The following is a 21,314-nucleotide window of genomic DNA, read 5'->3' as shown; positions in this document are numbered from 1 at the left end:
CTTAGTATTATGAAATATAAGAATTAATACGACTTATGCTATACAAGTAAATGTTAATTCATCTTAATCATTGTATCAAGAGGTGCATATGCATAGATGGCAACACTTTCAAAACAAGGACTCTATATCTTTCATACATGTCCTTTTTTTTAATATCTAATATACTTAAGACTCATAATACTAAGCCACAAAGTTTCTTTTTAAAAAAAATTTTCTTAAAAAATAAATAAAAATGAGAAAAATATCCTCCCCAGGTGCAGATCGAACACACAACCTCCTGTTTACTAGACAGTTGCTTTACCACTTGAGCTACAGAAGAGCTATTAATTCACTCGCACTGTAAGTTCAGATAAGTTTTTTATTCTTAGTTTTAAGAGCAGTCTTTTACTTAAGCTTAATGAAGTTGTTACGTAACTCTAACGGTTGTTGGTATATAAGAAATTAATACGACCAATAGTATGCAAACGAATGTGGATACATCTTAATTATTGTTTGGAGAGTTGCATATGCATAGGAGAATATTTTTCTCATTCTTATTTATTTCTTAATAAAATTTTTTTAAAAAAGAAGCTATGTGGTCAAGTATTATGGGTCTTAAGTGTATTAGATACTGAAAAAAAGGGTATGTATAAAGGATATAGAGTGTTTGTATGGAAAGTGCTGCCTTCTATGCATATGCACCTCTTGACACAATGATTAAGATGTATCAACATTTGCTTGTATACTATTGGTCATATTACTTTTTAATTTACTCACAAGCATTGGAGCCACATAACTACTTTAACTAAATATCTTGAAACGAGTGATGATTTATACTTAATAGAGGATGTGGCAAAGGGACAAGAAAATGTTGTAAGAAGGTTTTAAAGACCAAAAATATAGTTTGGGGGGCTGTGGAGGGCTGACAAATAGCCAGGAGGGCTCTGAGAGGTTTTAGGAAAAAGTTTAGAATGTCAAACTAAACGTAAAAACGGTTGAATTTTAGCTTTCATATGGGGGGTCTGTGGGGGTCCGTGGGGGGGGTATGTGGAATGCCACACACAAATACCCTTATAATATAGGGATATATGTGTTTATCGAGAAGTGACTTATGCAGAAAATCACATGTATGTAAGGGTTACTATGAGGACAAAAGTGGGATTATGTGGACATCCGCATAACTCTACCATGTTATTAATACACACATTAAAAACCCGTAAAGTCCGCATAAGTCACTATTCATATATATATATATATATACTATATATATATATACACATATACATGTATGTATGTATGTATAGCTCCCTACATTATATAGCTGTATTGACAAAATTGAATCTCAGCCCCCCGTTCCCCCAGCTACCCCTCAGCTCCCCTTCGATTTACGTAGTTATTTGCTTGTTTTAATGTCATTTTAGATCAAATTATATTTAAGTAAGCTCACCCCCTCTTCCCTCCGCTATCCCTCCGCTATCCCTCAGCTCTTCCTCGCTCCACCTCCACCTCCCCCTCTACTTTCACCCCAAAGAATACTTATTTATAGAATACTTTACCATCATTAATGTTAAAATATTTACGTAATTGAGTACCCAAGTTATACCTTGTTTTATGGGTTTTTAAGTCACTGGTTATTGGTCTCCCTCTGTCTATTTGCTCCACCTTACTCATTATATGTCTCTAAAGTACCATTATTTGTTAACTTGATTGAACTTTCATATTTCAAATCTCTTTCTGGCTCATGTTTTCTTTACCCAAATATAAAATTCTTGAGTACCTGAGGACTTTATTAACAAAAAGACAGAATTCAGGAGGAGGTATAATTAAATAGACAAACACAATTAATGTTTTTAAACAATAATTCATTCTGCTAGCTTGATGTTGTGACATTTGGTGTGTCGCTTTAACCCATTTGTTCTTTTAAAACCCTTTCGACATTTTTTACATATTTATTTTTCATGGTTTTTATGAATTAATATACGTCTGTTTTGATGTGACGATCATCTCAGTTACACATTTTTGAATTACTGAAAAATTTGCTTCCAAACAATATTTTTAGTTAATGATCTATTCTCAGATTTAATTTAAAGAAAAATTTTTTTTTAATTCTTACATCTTGATAAAGCAACGTATAATTGTCTGTAAGAGAATAAATGTTTGATAATATACAATCCTAAGGAATCAAAACTCTGTTTTTCTGATTTGTTGATAAACATTGAACATGCTAATACAAAGGGAAACTGTTTCCTATACAAGACAAAAGGTAATGATAAAGTGCCAGTATTCAATATTATTCTAGTAATAGGAACTTTATTTGCTTTTCTTTTTTGTCCTTATTACTTCTGCTTCTATAATATAAATAATTTTGTTATTCATAATATTGTGCCTCCACGGAGACCGTCTAAAATGCTTAAAGTTCTTATTAACACTACTATAGTATTCATTTTTTAATTTTTATTCGTGTGGTCAAGTACCTTCTCTGATACAATTTAAAAATTCTATTGAAAAATTGATATTTATGTTATCATATGTTTTATCAACTCCTTTGTGAGTCACGTATTCTGCTGTTGTAAACTAATTATTAGCCTGCATCGATAAATACACGAGTAATATTGTTATTTTGTCTACTCATCCTATTAGTGGGACGTTGGAGCGTGGAGCGCGCAGGGAGGCGTTAGCCTTACTAGTATATATATATATACAATAGTAGGGCTTCGTCCCCCTGTACGCTCCGTGTGCTTACCTCCCCAACTTTTAAATTGGTTAAATACTTTTATTTTATAAATAAATCATATGGTGAAGCTTAGGAATAGCGGAATGAGGCTAAGAATAGCTGAAGCTAATTTATTTGGTAAAAACAAAATGAAAATAAAGAAATTTTTTTTATAACATATAGGGTGAAATAGTTACGGGAGTAAAAATTGGTGATAAAGTTTTTATTTCTCAAATTACATTAAATACTGGAATTACTTCATTATTACCCTTTATTTTATATAGATAACAATTCCCATTAGTTGTAGCATTTGTTATGACTATAAACAAGTCTCAAGGTCAAAGCTTTAATAATGTAGGATTATACTTTAAAAAACCTCTTTTTTCTCATAGTTAATTATACGTGGCTTAACAAGATGCAAATATAAAAATGGAATTTTCATTCAAATCGATAGAGAAGACATTTTAAATATTAAAAATATAGTTTGGAAAGAGATTTTTTATTAAAAGTAATAATGTATCTTATAATAACAACATGATTTTGATATTCTTTTATGTATGGACAAAATTTGCTACTTAATAATACATCCCATAAATCTATATTATGTTGTACCAATTGTACTTATTGTGCCAATTTCAACATCGTTTTAAAACAGAATAAGAATAGACCTAAGTCTTCGTGGTTTGATAGAGCTGTATAAGTTGACACATAAAATAATGTGTCATCTTAATGCGAAAATCTTACGGTTTGTATTAATAGTAAACTAAATGTAATTTAAATTTTTGTATGTATTGGTATTATTCATTCATATATAAAATAATACAATACATACACATAAAAATTTAACACATAGTTTATCATTTATGCTAACAAAAAAAAGTTTAACGCACCAAGAACTTTATACTTACAAATAAATAAATATACAATTAATATAAATTTATGTTTGGTCATATTGAATTCAATGAACAAAACGGTTATGAATTATTTGTATGTATAAAGTCCATCTATTGACCTCTAAGGTAGTGTAGAAAAATAGATGAAAACAAAATATATTGTAAAAAACAAAACATAATCTTATTAGTTAACATTCTTCACAAACATTTTTACGGTACAAAAATATAAATGACATATTTTTTTTATGATTTATTAAATTATTTATTTCTTAAAAAGACTCTGAGTAAAATATGAATGACTAAATAATCTTAAAACTCCAAATATAAATGGTTTTTATATGGTGGAACGTTACTTGAAATGCCCTACACAGTAAACTATTTAATATAACAGTTAATTTTATAATTCAATATATAATAATACTGATGCTTTTCGCAATGATCCCCTATAGCTAAATTATGACTTTAAATTTATTCATACGATGAGATAAATCGTGGTGATAAGATAGTTTTGTCTTAAAGTACTTTAACATTGAAGCAGATTAAAAGTAATACACTAATTTATATACGACACGTACACGTCGGTAGACACATCAAGGTCCAAGAAATACAATAAATACGATTTGATCTACGGTCTCCTAAAGAAGTGTGGCAGACGGTGGGGGGTCACGAAAAAATTTACGGGGGCTATGGGAGGTTTGTAGGGGGGCTATAAGGGGCAGTGGGGGATTTTGGAAAAAACTGCGATATGTTATAACAAGGGAAAAAATGACAGGTTCTTACCTTACTTTTTGGGGGGGCGGTGGGGAGTGAAAGGGGGGCGGTGGGAGATTGTGTGGAATGCCCCACCGAGATTACTGTGTATATATATATACATGTATATCTTTCTCTCTCTTAATATTTCTCTCTCCCACTCTCTCACTTTCTATATATTTATCTCTGTCTCTCTCCTTCTCGCTTTCTATATTTTTTTTTTCATACACACACTCACTCGCACCTGTAAAATCACCTTTCACTTCTGAGCCTTTTTACATGCATACTCTTTCTCTCTATTACACGTACACCTGCACTCTACCTCACGCTAATTTTTTTCCACCCCTGACCGTCTTGAGTACTAGCTACCACTACCTAGTGACTGTCAACGCCCAGTCATTCGATTTCAACTCCTACCTGCAGTTGCGACATTCTTCTCCACCCTTGATTACCGGGTTTGATGTCGAGGGATACACTTGCCATGGCTGGGGTCTGGCAGGTCCCAAGAAGTAGCGGTGACAACTAAGATTTCGGCATGGCAACGGCAGCTAGCTGCTGTAGACCAAAAGCTACTGTTAATCTGCTAAGTGTAGACTTGAACTGTCTCTTTGGCTTCGTAGACTAGCCAAAAAAGGACGCTGCAAAGCCCACGGCTCTCATAATTTTTTTTCAATATGCAGGTATCTCCTTCACTCTTATTTAGGCACTTCAAATCACTCCTGATTGGACACAAGCCCTTCATACGACATGTCTTTTTTTAACTGTACACAATTACACACTCATACTTACTCCCGGTGCAAAACGATTTACAAAGGATACGAATTAAACTATAATACACACGTACACTGGCATGCACGATTAATATCAACGTCACTTAGAGTCCTTTAATACACCTATCTTCTTCACGTCCTTACTAATCAATCGTTTCCTTGCTTTCCTCTTAGCTCGTCTCAACGGCTATATTTCTGTGTCTTTCTCTTAATTTCTCTGACATTAAATATTTAAAAAGGCTAACACACGTACATAGGCATTAAAAAGAGCCTTGGGCATAAAAATTTTCCTCAAGCCAAGTTTTGGTATTTTTCAGCTCAAAAAAAAAACAATCTCCGTTATACGACAAAATTGTACTTATGAAGACAGTTTGCTCAACTCTCCCATGTTTTAAGTACGTATCTTATAAGCACGTAAAGTCTGCATAAGCCACCTTCCTTGAATATAAATGTATTTAGTGCCTTCTTTTTCCTGCACACATGAGGTTGTCAGCAAAAATTATGTATGGATTTGGTATAAGATATGTATGAGGCCATTGTAGGGTGACAAGGAATATTACAAGTCAAAATAACGGTGGAAATGATTGAATTTTCCTTCATTTTATATATCAGTAAAAGGATAGTAATGGTGATTGGAGATTAGTGAGGGGTTGTAGGATTGCTGTGACGCTATAAGGGGGTTGTGTGGAATGCCTTTATTAAATACCTACGTAATTTTGAAGACAAGCATGTGTGTCACTGTGCGTACGTTTTCTTCTAAAAGCATATTTTCGTACATACCAGTTGGGCTTTAGTTTTAAATGACCTCTCACGGCAAATTTAAAACAATGACTTTATGTTTAGTGCATTAGAAAAAGATTTTAGTGGAGAATTTTAAATTTATAAGTGATTCCTGCACTTTTTTCTTGTTCATTAAGGAAAATGAAGGGCATGGTTTTTATTTTTAGAAAATTTCAAAGTGATAAAAATAGAATGAGTAAAACCAAGTACAAGTAGCACTCCAGGAGTGCAGGCAGAAGTGAAAACTTGAACCTATGGCGCGTTGGGCACTTTTTTGAGTGAGCATTTTTAGGTGCGCTCGCAACATGAGAAATTGTACATAAAAAAATAAAGATAAAAAACTCTCAATCTCGTATGTCGCGAGGGCACGAACGAATGCCCATGCAAAGACTGCGTATCAGCGTTGGTCTAGGCATTATTCCACGCTCACAGTTCATGCTTGATCGCACATAGCGCTGCTGACTGGATCCCACCGAGAACTACTTCGCGTGAGAATTTAAATTCAAAATCGTATGATTTTTTCAACAGTCAGTAGGCGCAGAAATTCAAATTCAAAAGAATTCTTAGTAAACTATTTATGTATGTAATCATGTGGCGTCTCACATCTCTCGCGCTTCAGGCTCTACTCGCCAGGTGGCCAAGCTCCTGATATTCGCTCCCGTCAAGCGGCGAAATTCTCGCACGATTCATATATAAGCGCGATCGAGTCACTCTAAGCCCGCACCTCTTCTGTGTCTAAGGCAGGGAGCACGTCATCAGCCTTACTGATGAGTCCTGGCGTGCTCTCGGGACGAAACACCTTTTGTCTCTCTTATAGACGACCTCTTGATCTCTATAATCATACAACATTATCCAATATTTTTAGGCATTTATTAGCCAATACATACAAAGATTTCTTTCGAATTTGAATTTCTGCGCCTGCTGTCTGCTGAAAAAATCATACGATTTTGTATTTGAATTCTCGCGCCACGTAGTTCGTGGTGAGATCCAGGCAGCGGCGCTATGTGCGATCAAGCATGAACTGTGATCATGGAATAATGCTCAGACCAAGAGACCAACGCTGCTGCGTATAGCATGCAGCGCTCTCGCATACCTATACACTCTGAGTATACATATAGGTATGTAATCTCATCTGTCGCGAGGGCACGAACAAATGCCCATACAAAGAGCGCGTATAGTATACACATATATTATAAGAATACACGCGGAGTATATCTGTGTGAAATCTCGTCTGTCGTGAGAACGGCTGAAAATGCTCACCCACAAAAGTGCCCAACGCGCCATAAGAAGTTTTTACTTTAAAAAGTCTTTTACAGAAGATTTTGTAAAATATAAACATGAATGTAGTCTTGTACATTATAATTAAATAGAAAAAATCAAAATATACGTTATGTTAATGCTTTGATGTACGTTTACAAGAACAAACTCAAGCTACTAAAATTGTATGGCTATGCAAATGTTTTTTTGTTAAAAAATGATTAACCTCATGTATATAATCTTGAGTGATGATAAAGAAAAAAAGAATTCTCTGTGTAAGAAAAACATAAGCTTTTCTCAATAAGTGTTTTTAGAGGATCCTGAATAACTTATTTATGTGAATCCTCCAACTGTTATTTTATTTGTTAATCTGAGAGACTTTTCTTAATAGTTCCGACCTGCGTAGCAATATTTTTGATTCTGAAAGGTACGTGAAGTCAGAGGACAATTAGATTTTTGTAAGATTTGAACAACAACTAAATCACATTACAAGAATCCGTAAGTCGTTAAAAAATCTAGGAAAAGTAGAGTTAACCCACCAAGATAGAGCCACAACGATTTGAAATGAAGTCATTGAAACAGTTAACAGAATTTTGAGATAGTTATATGATGCTTAAGTGTAGTTTGGGAAAAAACTAATTGAGTTAAGACAAAAATTTGCAAAATTCTTACGTTCAGAAAAAAACTGTATTCTGTACATATGTATCGTGAAACATACTAGCAAAACCTTGAAAATTATCATATTTCGATTTTTGGGCTACATTTTTCATTCACAATCTAACGTTTTTTCACATGTTATAAGATTATATTAATAATTGTTGATATTTTGGTAAGAAAGAGTTAGCTCACAATGTTTTTAAAAAATGTTGAGCAAATTCTGTTTTACATTATCTGCTAGATTAAATAATTGTTAGTTAGATAAGTGCTTAGTATAACTAACACAATAACTTTTGCTTTTAAAAAAGTGATTTTAATATATTGTAATGAAGGATTGTAAGGGTTCTGGGTGCTCTACAATTACAAAACAATTGAACCAAATTGATCTCTTTATTGTTGTAACCCTTTAAAAGAAAGGCACTTGGCAGTCCTGATTTACTTATAACGGTCTCTTTTCCCTTCTAGTATTTGCGTTTAAGACCATGTGGCCACTGCTGCGGACCTTTTTACTTTCTTTCTTCTTCTGTTTATCCTTCTTTCTTTTACTATTGAGCCGTTGCCCACCCTACGTAGTATGTGTACTATTAAATACTGTACGTTATAATATAAACTTCAACTTATTACAGCGTAAATAAAGCAATTTATCAAGGTCTTGTTAAATAGAATGACAATGTCTGTATAAATTACTTTGTAGGAATTTTTTAAATATTTAAAAACTTTTGCCATACGTAAAGTTTACTAAAAAATAAGAAAAAGAAATTATGGTAATGCTCATTTAAAATTTTCATGTACCAAATGGCTTGTGTAATAGTGTATGATTACAAGTTACTATATTGTGAAACTATTATATTAAAAACAAAATAATCACAGAAAATATATTTGTCGTAATATTCCCATCGCTATAATAATGTCAAATGCAGAAAATAACTCATTATTACCTTTCATTTTATTAATAAAAAGATTTCTATTGTAATATTTGCTATGACTGTAAGCAAGTTTTATGATCAAAGTTCCAATAATGTGGAATTATACGTAAACAAAAATTTGTTTTTTTACGATTAATTGTACATAGCTCCATTAATATCACAAAATCAAGATATAATTTTCGTTTGAACAGAAAGACAGCATAATTCTAGTATTAAAATGATTGAATAAAATGAGATCTTATGAAAACAAAAATTTATTTGTTATAAATGTTTAGTAATGTAATAGTTATTCATTACTAAAATAATATAATTAATGTTATCGTATTCATGGATGGTTACTAGTTTGATCAAACATGACATGATGTAGTATTATTGTCCGACATAGTTTGATAGTTATTGTACACTACACAGTTTTGTTCATGAAAGTTTAATCACACCACACCATGCACCCCTACAACTTGAGAAAGAATCTGTTTAATTCCATTGTTATCTGTTTGTGGTTAGACTTTTTAGTTCTACTATTCTTCTTTACTCATGTTAAGAGTCCCAACCCAGAATCTGCCGTGATTTCCCTGCTGAAACTGATGATGGGCTCTTCTACTTCCGGTTGAGTTTACTATTGTATTAATCGCAGCTACTCTTGATATTTAGGTAAAAATAAGCTACTTTTGAATTTTCAGCAAATTTGTAACATATATTTTAAAATAATTGGGTAATAAATTTTATCAAAATAACTTTACATTTTTAAAAGGTGATCATAACATAAATATATTTAGTTGGAAACAGTAACTCCCTCAGAACTTCCACTTGCACGTTTTTTGATAACTTGAACATTGTTTAGAGCTTACAGAAACAATAAAAAACCACTTGGTTCTTCTTAAGCAAAAATTTTTTATTTAGAAACTTGTCAATATTTCGTCCCGTAATGAAGACCTTTTTAAGACTGTTAACATATTGACATATTTATTAGCTTATTGTACACAAAATATATGATAAAATGAGGGTTAAGATGTAATACGTGTACTAACTCTTACTTTTGTACGTAAAAACCTCAAGCACTATAGACCAACAGTATTATTTTTTACACACAGCAATTTAAACATAAAGGAGAAAACTTGTTTTGTTAGTAACTGTAGGTTGACTGTTTACACCCACGGACAAACAGGCAATAAGATTACAAGGTACGCGATCTTCATGTATATGTACACACTAGTGGTCAAGTTTGATTCTCTAGCTATTAGTGGAACAATGTGTAAGCGTGAACATATTTGCAAGAAGTATATAGATACAGATTAACACAGTTTTATGAGTTTCGACTTAATGTTCAATTATTTGGTTGTTTCTTCTTTGACCATAACATAAAAAGAAAAAATGATTCGGATAAATTATCTAATAAATAAAAATATACCTTACCTTGGTCTAAGTAAATAATTTTTAACATTTCTATGATTTCTCTTTGTGATTGGTTTTGTCCAGTACCTATTATTTTAATATTTTTGTTATTTGTGTCTATGTTTAAGTCGAAACCATGGTTATATTCTCTCGCATGTTTAAAAAAGACAAATTTTTCAAATTTATTTTTGTATAGTTTCTCATGTTTTTTCAATCTGGTCGTAAATTTTCGTAAACTTTAGCCTAAATGGAGATTGTTACATTTTTGACATTTAGTTAAGTATACGACGTATGTTTCTTGTCCTGTGTCTAAGGTATTTTTCTTCAATCTTACAATTAAAGATAATCTGTTGTTAATCCTGTTTATTACACTAACATTTTTGATTTCAAAAAATTATTGCATGTAGGAGCAATAATTATATAGTAAGGTATAATAACAAGTTTTTGAATAAAAGTTTGTTGATTCTTATCACTATAACAATGTTTTTTAAATTTTTTTTGTATTATTTTTGTAACAAAGTCTTCTGGATGACAGTTTTCACATAACACATTACGCATGTACATAATGTTCCTAGTTCTAAATTAACTATCATAGAATTCCAAAATTCTTTCAATCATATTTAACACAATGTCTTTTTTTACCGACATCGAGTAGTGTGTGTGGTAATTTAATACACGATTAGTACTGCTAGCCTATTTGTACCACCCCAAAGCACAACTTTCGACAGCTTTTGTTGTCATGTCTTATGATTGACGTGTCAAAAAAGGGTAAAGAGCCATCAACCTTGTTCTCCGATGTCATTTATATGAAACTACTGTAACTATTTCATTTATTTAGAATATTGTTTACTTGTGTTTTTTTAACTATTGTTTAGACATCATCTACATAACGTTCGTATACCAAAACATCATCGTGTAGTTTAAATAGTCAATTCTCTCCAACGTGTTCCAAAACTGTATCAGCAAACACTGGGCTCACACATTCCCCCATGGGACACGCTATGGTTTTCTAAAAAAAATTTTTATTGAACTGGAAACAAGTTGAGGCAAGCAACAACTTTACACTCCCCACAAACTTATTCATAGACATGCCACTATAATTTGGTAAATAATTTCACTTATTTTTTAAGCCTTTAATAATGAGATCATGGGGTACATTGGTGTACAGAGACACAACATCAAAAGAGACCAGACAGAAATCCTCAGGTATTTAAATATTAAAAAAATAGTTTTTTGTATCATAAAAACTTTTGACAGTAAGTTTACGTTTCAGAATGTATTTTGTTATTAATTTGGAGATAAATTTATCTAGGAAATAAGTAAGGGACCCTATTGATGAGACTATAAGTCTGGCGGGTATGTTATCTTTGTGTACTTTGAGAGTTTCATGTGCCTTTGACAAAAAAGTGTTGTCAACCATAGAGACAAATTTCTTGATCTATGCACATTATCAAAAATACTCCACTAATCCCACTTTTTTAACTGTATTTTTAGTGAGTTTTTCATGTCAGCTTCAAGGTTGACATTAAGTGTATTGTATTGTTGTTAGTCAATTAAACGTGCTTCTACTTTTTTCATATATTCAGATCTATTAATGATAACAACAGTACCACGTTTTTCAGATTTTGTTACTAAGATGTCATAATGTTTTCTTAAAAAAACGTTTATTGAGCGAGGTATCGTTTTGTAATTGTTTGTCAATGTATGTGGATCTAATGATGTTAATACACCATTTGGTGAAAATTGTATTAAAACCTTCTTTAAGTTAATGACTGTAATAATCGTCAAGGCTATTTAAAATTATACTGGATTTTAACTCTTTGATAACTTTAAACAAAAGTTTCTAGTTAGTGTTTATATTGCTGTAGTTATAATTTCAGCCTAAAGATAATATATAAGTAACTTTTTGTGGCACATTAATATCAGTCCAAATAATGACTCTATCGGTATGTTCTATATTTCTATAAACACCAAATATCTAATTCTTATTAATATTTCAAACAAGCCATTTTTGCCTCAAACAGTGATAAAAACTATAGTTATTTTCATGATGAAAGAGTTTGTATATTTTGTGTTGAGGATTATAAATAACATTTTACTTTTTTGTGATTTTCTTTTTTTTTTTAAAAACAAAAAAAACAGTTTTTGCAGCGTTAAAAATGAGTGAAATTATAAATGATTTGTTTGGGCATAAATAGCTGTAATAAAAAAGAAAGATTTTTCTTTCTCTATCTAAAAAATTGATGTATCCGTGTATATCGTCTATATCGATACTTAACGTTTGATGTTTATAGAAATAAAAAACATGTTAATAGAGTCGTTAATTAAACTGATGTAAAAACCAACAAACTTTTTACCAGAAACTAAAAAAACAGCTCATAATAATACCTTACCATCTAATTATTGCTTCAAAATGCAAGAATTTTTTTTATTCAAAAAAGTGTAACTGTAACTAACAGGATTAAGAATAGATTACCTTCAATTATAGAATTTGAAAAAAATACCTTAGATACAGGACGAAAAACACACTTCGTATATTTGATTAAATAACAAAAATGTAACAGAATCTGTTTAGCCTAAAGTTAACAAAAACTTACGACCAGATTATAAGAACATAAGAGACTATATAAAAATAAGTCTGAAAAATCTGTCTTTTTTCTATATGCAAGAGAACATAACCATGGTTATGACTTTAATATTGACACCAATAAAAAAAATATCAAAGTAATAGGTACTGAACAAAAGTAATTACAAAGAGAAATCATAGAAATGTTTAACATTATTTACTTTAAATATAACATAAGTACAAAAAATTATTTAAATAAATTATCTCATAAATTAAAATATACCGTATCTCAGTGTAAAAAGAAGCAACTAAATAATTGTATTATAAGTCTAAACTAATAAAAATGTATTAATCTGTACCTATATACTTCTTGCAACTATATCCACTCTCACACATTTATACATAGTTCCACTAATAGCTAGATAATCCAACTTGACCGCTAATATATACATATACATGAAGACCGCATACCTTGTAATCTCATTGCCGTTCATCCGTCAGTATGAACAGTCTACCTATAGTTTTTAATTAAAAAATCTTTTTCCTTAATTTATAAGATACTCTGTGTATAAAATAAAACTGTTGGTCAATAGTGCGTGAGATTTCTGCGTAAAAAAGTAAAAGGTAGTAGACGTGTTGAATTTTTATCATCATTTTATTTAATTTTTTATGTACAATAAACTAATATATAAGTTAATGTATTCAGTCTTGAAAAAATCTCCATGATGAGACAAAATATCGCAAAGTATAAAAATAAAAAAATTTTGCTCAAGAAAAACGAAGTGGTGTTTTACTGTTGATGTAAACCCTAAACAATAAAAATATTAACTTCTTATTTATTAAATATAGTTCACTTCATATTTGTAAGTGTTGTTATTCTGTTATTTATATGTTACGGTATCAAAAAATGTGGTATTTTATTAACAATCTTTTTCAATTACAAAACTACAATTTTAATACAAATTACTATTAAAATATGTATGATAAAGTGCAAAGCATAACATACTCTTAAGTGTTAAAAGACTAAGCTGCTAATTTTTAAACATCTCATAGCCCTTTTTTTTTGAAAAATTGAATTAAACTGTTTTTTATCTTTTTAATAATTATTTTTTGGCACAACTTTAAAAAAAAGAGCTTACAAACCTTATTTAGAATTACCAATATATTTTAATCATGTTATTGGTTAAATCGTATTATTTACTAAAGAATGTAAGAAACTTGCAAATGAGTTTTAAAAAAATGATAATAAAAAAAATACAAATTTGACGAATTTAACCTTGGTTAAAAAAAAGAGCCATTAGTGATAACACAAGAGTTAGTATATTTGGTGGGTATTTTACGGGCACTTAGGAAGTACTTTACAGGTACTAAATAGCTCTTGGTGTAAGCCTGGATACTGAATATTTTCTAATATTATGTAAAATATAATAAGAGCGAAGTGCTTGATGCATACCCCTTAAATACACACTAAGTGCCTATGAAATGCCAACCAAGTATACGATAAAAGTCCACAAAGTATTAGTAATGTAACCTGTACAGTACTCGCAAAGTACCTAGCAAGTGTTTTTCAAGTGCCCTCTCAAGTGTACATCAAGTACTGGTAAAGTGCCCGTCAAAAACCTAATAATAACCTGCCAACCACGAGCATGTTTAGTGCCCATCGGGTGCTCTCTTAAGTACTAACAAACCGTCTGTCAAGTGTCTGTCAAGTGCTCATCAACTAACCATCATTAGCCTGCCATAGAGCCGTCAGAAGCCTACTAAGTACCTATTAAGTATCTGTCAAGTGCCTGTCAAGTGCTAGCCAAGTGCCCGTTGATTGCCCACCAAGTTTCTACTAATTTAAAGCCGACTAAAAAAACTTGTGATATAATGGATCTTTAGTATTGTGTTTTTTCTAAGTTAGACTTCTATAGGCGCATTCTGTCCTACGAAGTAACTCAACAATTTTAGATTGATGACCTTGAGGAAAAGTGTAACGGAAGTAAGCTTTGTTTTGATTCTCCCTATTGACCCTGACTCTCTTGACGTAATTTTGGCCTCCAGTACTACACCACACCACAAAACGTCAAATCACCACACTACACAACATCATCCCAACAAACCACACCACACATTTTAAATTTTACTTATTTTTTCTTATAACCAATTTGAAAAAAAAAAAAAAAAAACAGTTTTCAAAGAAATTTAAGCCCCCATTCTCTTGCACACTGGGCAAGCTCTTTATCCACTCTGCTATGAGCGAGCTCATCCCAGGAAAACCAATGACTCCATTTTATCTTACACTTCGAAACGTATTTTCAGTGTAAATTTTCTTTGATTGAGGAATCATTTATTTGGTTGTATTGCACATTAGATAAGCAAGGAACATTTCTGTACTGTATAAGTACAATAACTGATTTTTATTGTGTTTTCTTCTTTCACAATTTTTCCTTTGTAACTGAGAACAAAATTCAGAGAGGTAGGAAAATCGCAAATATATGCTGCAACGCTGGAGATTATTTTTCTCATTAAGTATAAGCTCATATACAAGCTTTTATGCATACTTGGCCCCTTTTTTTTGTGTTAATGAAAAAAAAAGAAAAATAAATAAAATAATTATCGATCTATTTCAAAATGAAAGAGGTTTATTTATAAGAAATCTTCCACATGACTAAAAAAAATACAGCTTTCTATAGATCTTGTAAATCTAATTTAAAATGGTTTTTCCGTAAGGTTGATTGTTAAATTGAATTTAATATTCTTTAAATTAAAAATGTGAAAAAACGTACAGTTAAACGATCTGCTACTTTATAAGGGTATTTATTATTTTCCTAAAAAGTTTTTTTTAAACCATCGAAAGATTCGATAAAGGGCACAGTCTTGTACTGGCCAGCAACCATATTGTTTGAATTGTATTGTGCCAAAAACTAATGTTTAGAATTGTTCTGTTTGTAGATCTTAAAATATTTATGTAAACTACACCTACTTTACGTAGGTGTACTTATTCCAACAATAATTGCACCACCTTTGTTTATAACATCGTTTCATACGAGGTATGCTTATGAATAAAATAGCAGCCCCCCGTCTCGACTACGCCCAAGACTTGCTAAATAAAACACCGTAGTGTGTTGACATATAATGTGAGACGTTTTCAGTTAGGAATTTTACACATATTCCTGACACATCTCAGAACAAAAATCTTCTTTTTAAAAACACATTTTTTCGGAAGCCATGTAGTTTATTTGGTCAAATAATAAGGCGTAAAAATTCAAAAAAATAATTATGCTGAAAAGTACCGTGCGTTCTTTATGCCATAAAATAATCGGTAGCCATAAGAAGCCGTTTATTAACAGTTTCTCCCGTGTAATTTACGAAAAAGGCTATTTTTTAAAGCTGTTAAGATTTTAAATCCCCAAAAAATTTATGATAAAAAAAATTTTTTTTCTCATATCTCACAACTTTGTTACCAGAGCAACAAAATTCTGGATCTTAAACCCTACATTTTTATTACCACAAAAGCACAAATACATTTTCTACTGATTTGAAAATCTGAAGTAGGAGCTTTAGAGATTTCAGAGATTGCTGTAAGGGTACAAAAAAAAGCTGATCTCTCACGTAATGGATTCTTCATTTGTCGATTTTGACGCTGCTGTTTCAATCTCGATAAATTTTCTGCGACAATTTCTTGATGCCTAAGTAAAATTGTATTTATTAGATACATTTAAAGTTTTTCTTCCAACTCACCCTCTTGCAACTTTTGGCATGCTTAAAATTTTTGTGACCCTTAAGAGCTGTTTTCTGTCAACTTTGTTAAGTTCTAACATATTTTTTGGCAAGGTAGTTCGACGTCCGATGGCCCTAAAAAAGACCAGTGAGCTTCTTAAGTTTACTCTTTCTTGACTGCAGTTAACAGCAGTTGTGACTGCCTGGATACCTCAGGGTGATCTTTTCTCGCCTGCTGTTGAAGACCCAGACTGATCGGGAGAAAAATTACAAATTCCGAAGCTTTGGAGCTAGTTGTAGTGCCCTTTCCCAAGGTCTCCTGGTATAATGTCAAAGACGTTGGTGTCTAAAGCACTTTTTCATTTGCAGATTCAGATGTTTTGGTGATCTTAGATGGGGAGATTGGTGAGTGATACTTGTCCAGTGGAGGCTGTCCCGTCGGCTCAAGCTTTTTTTCCTTCATAGCTATTATAGGTTTGCCCAGCGCAAACCTTGGAGAGGATCAGTGATTCTTGGTTGAATGCTTAGAGTCGAGAGGGTAACATAGGGTCGTCGGTCACCGGGTTTTTCAGCCTTGCGAAGAACAACTCCGCAGGTGACGTCTGCTAGTGAATGGCTGACTTGGTTTAATAGTGCCCATCTTTAGTTAATATAGTCTTTTAGTCGACGAATCGCTTCCGGAAATAATAGTAAAAATGTATTTGTTGGTAAGGTAGCTTACACTTAGGTGGCCCCTAAAAAGAACCGACGAAATTGATGGTTAAGTAGGGAACGTAAATACTCATAATAGCCCTAAAAAACGCCAGTGGTGAAACTTCCAGGGCTATTCTTTATTGTTATTCCTTATAATGAAGAGCTGGCTATAGGTAACTTGATTCTTACCCTGGGAGTCTCGATATACGGAGACTTCGATGGAGGGAGGTACGCCACTGACCAAAGAATATCTCGTCTTCGGGTTGTTCTCTGGACACCCAACTGCTCATCGTTAGACGAGAACATGTGGGTAAGCAAGTTGGGGACGCGACAACCAAGAAGGTAGCCGTTGTGGCTGCCCGTGACCCTCCGAGCTGTTTTCCCTGGCTTACAGTTGTAGCCAAAAATTCTCTAACAGCACCAGGCGGGATGGTGGGACTGCCACACAACTCAGAAGAGTTGGTGCAGATTGTGCTCTGGCTAGATATGTCTCCTGGTATTGTGCCAGAGACGTCATAGGTTGGAATGAATTATTTTTTGATCGCACTCTTCGAGATTCAGGGTGAATGGAAACCTAGGTCCCTTTCCCCTTACAGAAGAGTGTCGTCCAGGATATCTAGCTGCAAGACTATCATCAGCATTCTCTGTGCAGCTTGTTGAACTGCTGAGGCATGACTGCATCTTTATTGAGATGCTCCGGCGTATTATAACCCCACTTATTTAATTCTGTTGCAGGTAGCCTCGATTGCATGTCGACGCCACCTAGTGGATTTTACTGAACGAAAGCGAAAAGCTGGCGTATTTTTGCAAAACTTTGGGCTTATTTATTGCTATTGTTATTAAATTTTTCAAGATAAAAACTATACTAAAACCATCTAGGTCGTATCATGAATCAGTGTGCAAAATTTTAGCAAAATCGGTTCAGTCGTTTTCGCGGTTAGCGATTACAACGGTTTTAGCGACTTTGCTTCATATATTAGTAAGATAAATTTATTATTTGCCAATAATTTTATGGAAATTCAACTTCTTACGTGGGTATCCCAGCACCCATTGTCCACTGATTTTTTTAAACCCAAGTACAACTGAAGTAAGGTTTTAGCTAAGTACTGGTATAAGTTTTAAATTTTTTGTTATCTTTGTCTCCATTAAAAAAAAAATATTCTGTATAAGTTGTGGTCAGTTGTCTTATGGTTTATCGATTATATAAACTCTTTGTCACTTCGACTACTACATTATAAAAGGATAACGTTTTTGTAGTATATTCACTCGTAGTTATTGTCAGTTGTTCGTCACAAAATGAGAATGAAATGTTAGTTAAATAATAACGTATTTCATTTGATAATGTAATGACAATTTTACTCCTAAAACGTACTACACTGTTGTAGTAGTAAGTATTAATAAACTTGTGTTTTGCAACAATGTACCGTGTTACCTCTAAATCACCAGATCCGTACAGCTGAACTTCTTATCGATACACAGCTTGTTGCTATGCAGTTGTTTGTTTACTTTTGATATAATTTATGATAATTTATATTTTTTAACAAGTAGTAGCTAAAGAGCACGCATAAAAATTCACTGTTTATTTTCTTTTTATATGTGCTTTCATAGCTCGGTGTTGTGTGGCATGGTAGAACTAGGCAAGGAGGAAAGTAAATAAAGCAATTAGTTATGTTCACAATTTTTTTAAAGGTAATAATTTTAGGATCATTGGTCTACTTGCATTCGTTCACTTCAAAATACGTTGTTGCACTAAAAAGAAAGAATATCGAAAGCTGAACAAACTGTCAACGTTTGAAGAAGGTTACACATTTTAATGCATTAAATTTAAGTTGACCCTAGCAAAACTTCTGTGGCCGTATCAAAAAATAATTGCCTACATCCTCATGAGAAACTTGAATTGATTTTCCAGAGGAAAATTTTTTTGGGTGCGCTTTATATAAGAAGATAATCTACGCATTAAGTAAAAGAGCAAGTCAATGCTGGCGTGTACATATTTATAGATATTATCTACATATTAGTTAGCACTGACTGTAGAACAGAAAATCTTTCTGTCTGTCTGTCTCTCTTACTCTCTCTCTCTCCCTCTCACGAGCACTCAAAGGTGCACCGTCCCACAGTGATTCAATCGATACACATCATATAGACTTTCTCTATACCTACTGTTGCATGGTGAAGATCGTAGCGTGACCGTAATACCAGCTAAGCTATGCCTCCGCTAAGGTACTTCTACTCCTCAAACAAAGTTTCGAGAAATCTGTCTTACAATAGGTACTAAATTTGTTTCCCCTGCATGCATTATTTTTTGCATCCTTTAAGTAACTTTCATCCATGGGTAACTATAATGGAAATAAAGGTCAGAAGGTGGGGAAAGTGGGCCTACTGGCATTAGTAATGAAATTAGGCCATCTGATAGAAAAACGCTGTTGTCACCTTAGTCACAAAGGTACAAAAATCTTATCTTTTAGGTGAGTTCTTCTTTCTTTCCGCTCATTCTACAAAAACTGATACTTAATCTCTGGAAAGAAAAAAACACGCAATTCAGTGTTTTTTAAAGTACATAGTCATAAGCTTCATCTTATACTTGCAATTTTTTAATACATTAGTCTCAATGTGCAACAAAAATATCATTAAATAAGTTAATCGAAAAATACAAATTTTTTTTCCTCAAATTACAAAGTCTAACTAATATTTTATAATCAGTTAAAAAATACTTAAAAACTTCCTTTTTAAATTTATAATTAAGAATGTCTGTGTTTCTGTTGAGAAAACATCGTGTTGATAGAGGAGTCAACTATACAGCTCGTTTAATTTAAATTTGATTTATTACTAGAACTATCTATTGAAAATTTATTGTTTGTGAATATGTTTGTCAAAAATACTCTGCGATGTTTTTCTCAAAAACTGTGAAGCAAGGTCTTGGAAGTCTCTACATTGTAAGTTGAGTAAATAATAAGTGCTCAAGTTTTCAGATAAATAGCTTAAATTCTTATTGTACTAGTGATGAAAAATAAACTTGCCGGCAGTGAAGATCTGCACCTCCTAAATCTTCAGCTGTAACCTCCTCTCCAGTTGATGCTTTTACTAATGGTGGCCCAGCTAAGAAAATTGTACCTTGATGACGGATTATCACTGTTTCATCTGCCATTGCTGGCACGTAAGCACCACCTGTAAAATAATGAATAACAAGCTTATATTAAAATAAAACTGTCATATTTATTACACCATGTATTTTATAAGCTAAAATAATAGATACGGAAAAAAAATACACTTGTGACGTCGTTCACAAATTGTATACCGTATAACAAGTACGTTATACAGATTACTTTATTATAGATTAGACAATAAGGCATAAATAATACAACTTACAAAAGAACTGTTAAATATGTCATAAATATGATAGCAAATTGACAGAAAAAAACTAATTAAGACAGTAATAGGCCAGTGCTTAAAGCATTCAACAACGTTTTTTTTCCCCACTTCGACCTAAATTAGTGAAATCACTTCGTATTATGGTCAGGATAGATGGAAAAATTGTTTTGCCCAATAAGCGTACTGGCATTTTTATTTATTAAACAAATACTGAAAATCGATCGAATGTTTTTCCAGAATTTCACTTACAACTTTTTTTAAGGACGTCGCATTGCAAAAATAGCTGAAGACAATTTGCTCGTTAGATGATTATCTATCAACCTGTACTTGTTAAATTACATTTTAACAATATTTCGCGGAGTTATAGTGTAAAAAAGAACAAACATTTTCATGAAAAATTTTAATACTGCAGCATCGTTGACTCTTACGTTTGTCAATAAAAACGCTGCAAATTGTGGGATTTGACACCTTTTATGGGAAAATCAAACCGTGCGCAACAATTTTTTGCTAACATTAAAAATGACGTCACAAAACGAAAAGGAGTTTTTAGATGTCTTTTGATATCCTGATTGTCACAGAGCAGCTTCATCAAAATTTTAAAAAGCATTTTATTAGGTATCGCTTAAACTAAAAAAAAAATCATTTGTCGCATTTTTAATCCCAATTTTTCAGAAATTTCAATTTTGCAGTATAAACAAATTGATGTTACTCCGTTATATTTATTCTTACAATATTGCAACCAATTGTATTTGATAAAAGGTATTTTTACACGAATTAAAAAAAAAACTATTGCGATAGCATTTTTTTAACAATAGTTATTAACAATTTAGTGTTAATCGCAATTGTTTAACTGTTAAAGGTTTT

The 21,314-nt window shown here is 32.2% G+C and overlaps 1 protein-coding gene across 3 annotated transcripts in view; it reads right to left on the bottom strand.

Moving 5' to 3' along the window:
• Window positions 1-21,314, bottom strand: part of Mccc2 (methylcrotonyl-CoA carboxylase subunit 2) — a 702,143-nt gene that overhangs the window by 429,508 nt on the left and 251,321 nt on the right. For all 3 annotated transcript variants that reach the window (XM_089595591.1, XM_089595592.1, XM_089595593.1), the window contains exon 4: window positions 20,099-20,246. In XM_089595591.1, the coding sequence (XP_089451717.1) occupies window positions 20,099-20,246 (148 nt within the window). The remainder of the gene's footprint in view (window positions 1-20,098; window positions 20,247-21,314) is intronic.

The sequence above is a fragment of the Copidosoma floridanum genome, unplaced genomic scaffold (genome assembly GCF_036245765.1).
Source record: "Copidosoma floridanum isolate Cflo_tuat_1 unplaced genomic scaffold, Cflo_Japanese_pri ptg000026l, whole genome shotgun sequence".
NCBI lineage: Eukaryota > Metazoa > Arthropoda > Insecta > Hymenoptera > Encyrtidae > Copidosoma > Copidosoma floridanum.
Note: the sequence above shows the minus strand (reverse complement) of the source record. Positions and strands in the feature narration are given on the sequence as shown.